Source organism: Meleagris gallopavo, chromosome 10 (genome assembly GCF_905368555.1).
Source record: "Meleagris gallopavo chromosome 10, MGAL_WU_HG_1.1, whole genome shotgun sequence".
Taxonomy (NCBI): Eukaryota; Metazoa; Chordata; class Aves; order Galliformes; family Phasianidae; genus Meleagris; species Meleagris gallopavo.
Genome location: NC_139413.1, coordinates 13,473,758 through 13,484,047, shown reverse-complemented (window position 1 = coordinate 13,484,047; position 10,290 = coordinate 13,473,758). Strand labels below are relative to the sequence as shown.

Sequence of the window (10,290 nt, the reverse complement as noted above, 5' to 3'; positions counted from 1 at the left end):
TGTTGAGTTGCAAGACCTAATTTGAGCTCTGTTTCTTTTCCCAGTGGTTTTAAATGGGATTATTGTGTTGCACATCTAATTAAGAGCACAGTGATATTACCTTTTTAACAGATTTTCTTAAGGAATAGATTTCTGTTTGTTAGTCTCTGCAACTTTGTATGTTTAGAACAGTTTTAGAACAGTTATTAAAGTGTATCTCTCTGTAAGATGCTTTAGAGAATTGATTTGATCATAAATAGAGTGTAGGAAAATATGCTTGCTTTATTCCAGCAGTGTCTTTCAGATGTAAAGATGTGTGAGACATGGCTAGAGTATTTTAATGCTTTTTTTTTTCCAAACTAAAAATCATAGTAAAAATATTATTGATTTAGCTATACATTCCAAAACTTGATTTGCAGGTTTTCCAAAAATGTTGCACTGTATAGCTAATATAAATGGCTAGTACTCTCTAACACTGGTAATGGCATAAGCATCAGAAAGTGTAAAAAGTGGTTATGAGGCCTAAATTGGAGTCAGATTGGTACAAGTATGATTTATGCACATTAAGATAGGTTTATAATTTGGAAAATCCAGCTAGCAAAGTTATTTGAACTAGTGAGGTACAAAAATTAATGCACTGCAGTTTAGGTCTTAAGCCTAAATTATGTGTTCATTGTATTAAGAGTGCATCTCAGCCAAAAAAAAAAAAAGGCTAGCTCTGTTATTTCAGGAGCTCTGCAGGTAGAATCATGCTAAACTTCTTGGTAGCAGGTAGATCACTTTAACTAGATGTGCAAACATGCTCCACAAGTCCAACTACTCAATTTCCAGTGATTATACAAAATCAGGTGCACATTTCACAACTGTTGACAAGTTGCATTCATATATGAAATATCTATTCTGTAATTTCAGATTATTTTTCCAATATGAAAATCAGAAAGTAGTGTAGTTTCATTATGGAAATGATTTATTGTGTGTTTTAAATCAAGCTCTTTACTCCTCTAAATAATAGTAAATGAAGACCGGTAGAATTAATTGGACCAGTGTAATAATTGAAAAATATTTTTTCCTCTTGTTAAGCAGATCGGTTTGTCTAGAAATTTGTGCATCAAAATTCCGACTGATATTTTAAAACAAAGAAACACGAAATCCTGGTTTGAGGGGCTTAAAAGGAGAAAATAACCTCTCTGTAATTACAGTTGTGTCACCACGCTAGCGGAATTCCACTGATGTGGTGTTGCATAAAGCCTCACTTGCCCCTCCCACATGCACTAAATATAAATGTGCATGAGCAGCAAAAGCAATTTTCCAAATAGCTGGATCAGCCAAACAGTGTTTGTACATAATTATGTATGTGAATGTTAAAAGCTGTGGTTACACAGTATGAGAGGCCTGATAAATATAAAGAATCATATTTTATTACAAATTTTTGATGCTGTGTTGTCTTGTTGTTGGTCTAAGAAATTAATAATTTAACTTGTACTGTCTACGTTAATTTCCTCATTTGGAAACTAATGTAATTTCAGGTGAATGTTTCTGTGGAGTCCTACTCTTCTTGAGGTACTAACTAGTTAACATTTGCACGAAGCCTGGAAAGTTCATTCTTGTGAACTGTGTTGCACTGACATGGAGTTAGTTTCTTGGAAAACTTTATTCTTGAATCTGTGAATTGAAATAGTTCAAAGATGTCAGTGATTGCAAGGATGTAGTAAAGCTGATGTGCTCAGAGCCTTCCTGGCTGATTGTCACTGCTGGTGTACTTGCTCACTTTGTCTTGTCTTGTATGGGAGCAGTGCCAGAAAGCAACGTGAGGAATGTGTCTAAACAACTTGTCTCCTAAATCCACATCACATTTTTCAATTTAATTTAAAAAAAAATAATAATAATAATAATAAAAAAAAGCTTGTTAGAACTCTCAAATTACAAACATTCCCATCAGAAGCAGGCGTTTTGGGAATAAAATGTGCTGTTCTATGTCAAAAGAACTGTAAGTGCTTTAAGCATAGGAAATCTGAACACCTTTAGCAGAAGGATCATGTTTTGAGCGTTTGATATGTGTGGCAGACTTAACACCAGAAGCTGGTTGTGATTGTGGCAAGGCTTTTCCTTCCAGTGGTGTACAAAATAATTATTCTACTACTTTAAAAAAAAAAAAGTCTTCTGTAGTTTACACATCTTACAAGACTCATCTTGTTTTGTATTAAATATAGTCCATATTGACAGTGCAGATTATAAGCTCATGAAGGACCATGTGTTTCTGTTTTTGTCTAGTTGGAGATTATCCCTTAATCACGCAGGGTCTAGGTGTGCATTTTTGGATTTGCAGACTCAGGAAAGCTCGAGATAGCATTAAAGGCCAATGACACATACTGCAGCTGCATTTAGGTTGCTGCTCCTCTGAGCAAGAACTCTTGCTTGACCCACAGTTGAAAAAATGGCAAGAAGAAATGTCCTTATTACAGGTTGTTCCTCAGGAATTGGATTGGCCTTAGCTGTAAAAATGGCAAAAGATGAACAGGAAAGATTTAAAGGTAACAACATTTCTGTTATTTATCTTTATTTAAAATACATATATCTTTCAATGCAATAGTTTTGTGTTTCATTCCCCATTACTTAATAGATTATAGTAATTCAATCTGACTCTTTTCTTGTCAGTTTCCCCTTCCTATCATCAAGGAAATAGTGCAGTGAAAATATACCACTTCTTGTGAGCAAATAGTATTTTAGCTTGAACACCTGCATCAATTGAACAGATCTCTCTCTCTCTCTTTCTCTTATGCTTGTAGTTAGCTTCATTTCTGGCTACTAAAAATTTTGTTGAATGAAATGTTTGTGTCAATTTGAAGGCCAAAGAAATTCGTTTAGAAGAAAAAATAATCTTGTAGTTATTTTCCCTGATGTGTTTCATTATTCTAACCCTATGCACCTGTAAGAGGGTGAACAGAAGAAATGGGATATTTGCTATGACTGTAAGTAGATGGCAAGGTAAATATATCAGCCTGCAGGAAATCAGTTTCTCATCATTCTTTACAGCATTTTACTGCAAGGGGGCTGGTTGCAGATGCACAGTTTTATGGATAATTATGGTACAGTAACAAAACTACATGATCATTATGGTCCTTTTCAACCCAGGCCATTCTATGATTTATTCTGGGAAGTTGCTCGCATATATGAACATTTTTACAACTTGAGGAAGCAGCTATCATTTTTAATAGCTCTTTTTGTTAGCTAGCATGTGATTAAAAAAAAAAAGCATATATAGACTCCAATATTATGTTTGGAATTATTAAAAATGACTCAGCAGCCTGGCTTGGTACTATGCTGTGTGTTTTACTTTGTGCATAGTGACTTAATTCTCAATTTTAATTTTTTGAAGGTTTCAGAACCAGATTCTGGGGAATTAGTGCTAGTTTATGTTGAAAATGGGATCTTCCTACTTCAAGTTTTTGTCTAGATTCTATTACTGACATTTAAGATATAGATGAAAAAATATTCTTTACGCTGCCACAGGAAAGATTTTAGTTTCTGATCGACTATGGCTTCTGATTTGTTGCAGTGTATGCCACAATGCGGAATCTGGCCAAGAAAGATGCACTTGAGGAAGCTGCAGGTCATAATCTGGGCAAAACCTTGGAAATTAAGCAACTGGATGTCTGTGATGAACAGTCCATTAAAACTTGTGTGAATAGTATCCCTGACAGAAGGATTGATGTCCTAGGCAAGTACAGGATGTGAACAGATAAGTACTGTTTTTCTCCTCAAATACACTGGAGAAGCTTCACTGGTGCATTTTTTCATGTCATTAAAGTAATAGTCATTGCATAGTTTGCTCTGTTCGTGGTTCTTTGGGCTTTGTGCAGACATGAATTAAATCTCACTGTGCTTCTGTGAAGTTGGGAAGCTCGTTTTCTTTATTTACAGAGGAGAAGCTTGATTGCAGAAACTGTTGGATTAGATGATGAAGTTCTATTATAATAAAGTGTGAGAACTTTTTGCCCAAATCTGCATCCTTGTGTACAAGACTTACTGCCCTATCGACAACCATAGCCCTGTCAGTCCTGCCTAATAAGAAAGCAATAGCATTCGGAAATCAGAAGTAAAATAACGCAAAGAGTTCTTTAATTTGGTGTGGAGAATTATAGTTGTGCTGTGCAAATAATTCAGCAATTAGTGTTCTCATACTCTTTTGCTAAAAATAAACACTGATATCTTAGGAAACACTGATATCTTAAGATGGAAGATGCTTACACACTCAAGAATGAAATCTCTGAGAGAAAATCATGGACCTGCCTTTCTTTTGATAAAGTTTAAAAAACTGTTTAACAAAATACATTTGCAAACTATATTATGATCTAATTTCTAAAATATGATAGTTTTATTGTAGAACACCTCCTCTATCAGTCATTCCCAACTTGTAAATATTTGGGAGACAAAACAGAAACAAAAACTGTGAGGGTAGTGTGTGTGTGTGTGTGTGTGTGTGTGTGTGTGTGTGTGTGTGTGTGTGTGTGTGTTTTAAAGATGTATGTATTTCAAACAAACAAAACCTAAAAGGCTAATCTGTCGTCTCTTGGAATAGATTAAAGACTTAGCCAATGCCCATAGCATGGAACAGTAGACTCTAATTCTTGCTACTGAATGATGAACAAACATAGATGGTTCTTGACTCATTTTCCTGTAATCCCTTTCTGATTTAAAGAAAAAGAGCTGAAATTAATTGCTAGAAGTGCAAAATAAAATTGGATTAAAAGTGTAATTAAATAAAAACAAAAGCGTATTTGCACAGCTTGAGTTACACACTAACATCTTTTTGTTTTAACCTTTTCTTTCAAGATTATTTAAAGATCATTTAATGCTTAATCCTTTTACTTTCACTTTTAAATGCTTTTCAGTGAAGATGACAAGTTAATGTGTAGGGAAGTTATTGGTCACTGTTGTCTTCCATTTTGTGCAGTCAGCAATGCTGGAATGGGGCTCATCGGACCAATTGAATGTCAGACTATTGATGAAATGAAAACTGTCATGGATACCAACTTCTTCGGACTGGTTCGACTCCTAAAGGAGATTTTGCCTGACATGAAGAAGAGAAAGAGTGGGCATATAGTTATCATAAGCAGTGTTATGGGAATACAAGGCAAAGTGGTCGTTCTCTTTTCTTTATTCTTAGAGTTCAGTATTCAATATCTAGGGCATAACTCTTAGCTGGAAAAAATGCAGGAGCTAGTGTATCTGACTACTGTGCTCTATAACACTGACGTTCCAGCTATTTGATGGACAGCATTTGGATAATGATTTTATGCATTCCAGTAACCTGCTACTCTGCACAACTACTCAAGACCTTTAAAATCTGCAGTATTTTTTTTCCATGGGAGTAAGGCTATCAGTTTTAACTCCATTTCTTATTTTGTCACTTTTTATTTATTATTACTGGAGATTATCTGAAAAAAACAGGATTTAGTAGTATGAGTTTTTACTGTTGGAAAAGATTGTAGGGACGGGCAAACACACTACACTGCAGTGTGGTAAAGGATCAAAATCCAATAACATCCTGCACTACTGTACTACCTTTTAGTAAAGTTTCCTCTCATAAACTCTGCAGAGCTAGTTTTAGCAAAGAATAATCATGTTTCTACTCTTGTGTTCCATCTAGTCTAACTATATATGTGTTGCAATTACTAATACAGTGGAATTATTCCTGCCTGGATTGTTCTGGTGAGACGAATCCTAAACAATAACAACCCTTGCAGTTTGCCTTAATACTTCTCATTCTCCTAAATAGATTGTTACAATTCTTTTTACAAGTCCCTCAAGTGCAAACTGGATCTCTTGCATAATCAAACCTCCCACACTGCTCAGCATCTGTGTTTATTTACTGTCTATTAGAAGTTATGCTGGTAAATGATGTGAATGTTATTGTGTGTATATAAGTGCATATTGTATATGCACTTTTATACATTAGACTACAAAATACTTATGGTCCAAAGAGATCACAGCATCAGCTAGGAGGAAGAAGAGTGTTAGTCAGCCATGCTTTCCTAGTGTAAGCAATTTTGAGAACGTATGCAAATAAATCAATAGTAATTAGTATGGTTAGTGTTGTTTCACTAGACCAATATACACAGGTGGTTTTTTTTATGTTTTCCCAGCAAGACTACAGAAATTCTGGGAAAATACAAATGTTTGTAAAAGTAAAATAATTTGTTTGTTGAATACAATTCTCAGGATGTTCTATTTTGTACCATCAGGTATCTTATTTAATGATGTTTATGCTGCATCTAAGTTTGCGGTGGAAGGATTCTGTGAAAGTTTAGCTATACAAGCACTCAAGTTCAAGCTGCAGTAAGTATTGCTCCACAGATGTAAACTATTCTTAAGACAGTTTTAGATATATTCAGAACTACCAAACAGATTCTTAAAGCTTGCTGCTATCTAGGAGAAACAGACTGAGGAACCCATTAAAAGCACAGAGATGTCCACATTCTTCACATGTGCAATCTAAAGTTTTGATACTAAAATAAACATACTGTCATGGGCAATTAAATGCTGTTATCTATGAATAATACTTTTGAGAACAGATTCTTGCATATACTGAAAATAATATTACAGTAGAAATAACATTACAAACCTGTATTTTCCTTTTGAAAGGAATCAAGATAAAAAAAGGTGAAGGACTTGGGGAGACAGAGAAGGGGGAGTAGAAGGAGGGAGGGGAAAGATGAAGACCACACAAATTCATCAGAATGGAACACGGGGAGATTTCTACTGGGACAGGAGGTTGAAAGGAAAGCAATAAGAACATGGTGTAGTATTTCTTAATGTTTAAGACAGTATTTGAGAGAATGGTCCTGTTCACTGTGGTACTTCGGTGTTGGATTTGTCACACATACACTGGAACTATTTTTCGTGTGAAATTCAAGAATTGTTAAACATCGCCTGCATCTGTGTGTGCTTGAGTGCTTAGCCCTTATAGGAGACTATAAGATGATAATACTGCATTAGTTCTGAAGAAAAACCTGACCAAAATTCAACTCTGGAAAGAGGTCCTTTCCCAAAGAGTGTTTTGATAAACACTGTGATAGGTTAATTACTACCTGAGAGCTGAACTAGATAAGAGCTGACTAGTAACTGTATTTCTGTGACTTGCTGCAGTACCTACTGATCAAAATCAGATTTTCTGTATTTGTTAGCAACCAAATCTATCCGTCAACAGCAAAGTTCTCAGTATTTTATGTAATAATGTAGGGGGATCTATGTAACACTGACAACTTGACAAGAAGTTTACATTTGGGTAATTCCACTCTCTTTCAGCTACTATTATCATGGGAAAACTATTAACAAAAAGATGATGGGGGATTTTGTTCAGAAAGTAGAAAGTAATGAATTTTTTATCATCTTTAAATAATTTTTGTGTTTCTGAAGATCTTGTGGATAAATCTTGTGTAGATTCTACAGTTCCAAGATACCAAGTAGCAACTGCACTTGCTTCTGTCACGAGTTAACTTACAGTGCCTCCCTGAAAGATATGCTGTACAGATTTTTCTACTCTATGTGGATGGATAGCAGCTTCAGATCAATAATGTGATATGGGCCACCTTGATAAGACATACTTCCTATTGTTTGCTAGCTCAAACTCAGATTGCAACTCCTTGGTATTTTTTAAGAACATTTTTAAGAAGCATAGAAAGGTCCATTTCACATGGAGAACAGTAACAATCTGTCTACCTTTGCTTCTGGATAGGTTAAGTCTGATTGAACCGGGTCCAGTGGTTACAGAATTTGAAAGAAAAGTGTTTGAAGATGGAATGAAAATGGATCTTTCAGCTGCAGATGAGGAAACAGCTGACATGTTTACTAATATTTACCTTAAAAATTACAAACAAATTTTTCAGAGCCTTGGACAAAGTGCTGAGGAAGTTGCAGAGGTAACTCAACAATTCTTGTTTTTCTTCTTAACTTAAGAATGCACCGTTCATTGGTTGTTGTTTTTTTGTTGTTGTTTTTTTTTTTTGTAATTTTGTTTTGTATTTGTTGTTGTTTTGTAAAAATGTTAGATTGAATTAAACTGTATTTGTGCAATTTAAAAGAATTTTAAAAACTTAAGAGAATCTCAAGAGTTATGAAGAAGACCCACCAAAATATTAAAGGAATATTATTCTTTTTCCACTTCAAGGCAGTTACTAACTCTAATTTAAATATTCTTGTGGACACATTCTTTTACACATCATCTGGTCAAATCCGGCCATTTCTCATTGTTACATTTGCACAGGGTTTCTGCCTGTTTAAATCCTCTCTCCTCTGTCTCACAAGTGAGGCCAGTGTGAAGTTGACTTGACTACCCTAGACCACAAAAGGCACTGTAATAAATACCTGGATGTTGCTTTTGGTGTTCAGGGCTTTCTTTGGGAAGACAAGTGGAAGCAAGTTATTGAAAGGGACAATTTCAGATGCTAACTGCTAACACATAACACATGCTGACACTGACACTTCCCTTGCTGTGAAGTGCACTGTTCTGATCCTTTTCTAGTAAACTCAGTTTAACCATCTACCTATAGGGTAACCATATCCCTATAGGGATAATTTTGGAGGGCTGTGCAGGATTCTTTGTATGAAGTGCTATCACTGTGGAGCAGAGGAATAGAAATAGGATTATGAATAAATAAGAAATAATTCTAACCTTAAATATTTGAAGAAAAAAATCTAATGAAATTCTAATAAAGTTGCATACGGCATTTCACACAATTCTAGCATTTTATTCATCTACTTTTCCTCTACTTAAATGAAAACCAAATTTTTAATTTACTAGTTTAGTAAAGGTCCTTTAATGACTCCACTTTAATTCTTGGCAGCATACAGTAAAGATAATACTTGCGGAAAATCCACCTTTTCGCCATCAGACAAACACCTTGTATACGCCTATGACAACACTGAAATATGCAGATCCAAATGGAGATCTACCAATTGATATATTCTACAAAATGGTTTTTCATCATGACAAAATCTTCAGTGCAAGTCTTAACTTCATCAAATTGCTGAGGTGGAGAAGCAGAAAAAGCTTTGACCTGGGAAAATCCTCATCACAATAAGCGTGAGATTTTACAAGCTGGAATATTAGTTACAGCTACTGCTAACACCATGTTGTTGTTTGTTCTGTAACTGTATAAAGGCATTCAAGATCTTTGAGCTTACGTAAGATAATCACCTCAGTATGTTTATCTTTAGTCTGCAGAACCTTGAAATTAAAATCCTCTATCTACAGGTTTAGTCCATTTAGCAATTGCTATTTAGTTTTCTTTTTGTGGAAAGATAAACATTAACTTAAATTCCTAAGTATTTACTATCAAGCTACCTGTTTCCCTTCAATTATAACCTAACACACACTGAGATGTGTACTTTATCAGAAGGCTTTTAAGAATGTATAAATAATTATATTTTATATATGAAAAATTTCATTTATCTTAAGGTGCAACAGCTAGAGTATTTATTATTTCTATTGAAGCTAAAGTATTCTGAACACTTCCTTTAGATCCTCTTACAAATGTATTACAGAAGAGTGTTGTTTTTTTGTTTTGTTCTGTTTTTAACAAATCACCTCATTATTAACACCTTGCTGTCTTCCCAATGGTTTGGTAGTTGTTTTGTTTTGTTTTGTTTGTTTTTAACACAAGTAACTATTCTACCGAAAGGAGATAAGGGCTTTTTATTGCTGATAATTTGCAATTTTTTTCCATGTAAAAATTTCTTAGAAGTCACCTTTAAAATGAATAAAAATGCAAGTCAATACAGCAGAAGGAGCTGAAGGTGTAGCACAGGCTTTTCTTTGCCCAACTTCCCTACTCTGCATTTACTCAGCTGCAATTCTAACATAAGTCTTCTCTCTTCATCCGCTAAGGGTCTACGCTTCACCAGGGCTGCTCTCCATTTTCACATCATTCCCTGGCATCGGCCCTGCCTGGGGCTATAGAGGTTCATGCCCTCGGCAGGAGGCACCCAGCACGTTCACACGGTGGCTGTGCTGTGCCTCGGGCGTCGGCTCTCTCCCTCCGTCAGCACTCTCTCACTGTAATTCTCCTTTCGTGCCCAGACTCGCAGCAGCCCGGCCTCACCTCTCCCCACAGGTGTGGACTGAGCCCAGCGCCAGGCAGTGCCTGTGGTAATACAGCGTGTTTCACATCCAGCCGCGGCCTCCCCCAAAGCGCCCGAGCTGCCCCGTGCCGGCTGCGCCTGGTTTGGAGAGCTGCGCTGGGAGCCCCACGGGCATCCCGCTCACGCCTCAGTCTGCCATCACGGGCCCCGTCCCTCAGTGCCACATCT

At 35.9% G+C, this 10,290-nt stretch overlaps 1 protein-coding gene across 1 annotated transcript; it reads left to right on the top strand.

Annotated features, from left to right (window-relative positions):
- The first annotated feature begins 147 nt into the window (after positions 1-147).
- On the top strand, positions 148-9,770 carry LOC100541057 (retinol dehydrogenase 8-like). Its single transcript, XM_085232071.1, has 6 exons — positions 148-2,510; positions 3,536-3,697; positions 4,934-5,113; positions 6,225-6,318; positions 7,718-7,901; positions 8,826-9,770. Exons 1-6 carry the CDS (start codon positions 2,414-2,416, stop codon positions 9,060-9,062), a joined length of 954 nt encoding a protein of 317 aa, XP_085088197.1. The 5' UTR covers positions 148-2,413; the 3' UTR covers positions 9,063-9,770.
- Positions 9,771-10,290: the final 520 nt, after the last annotated feature.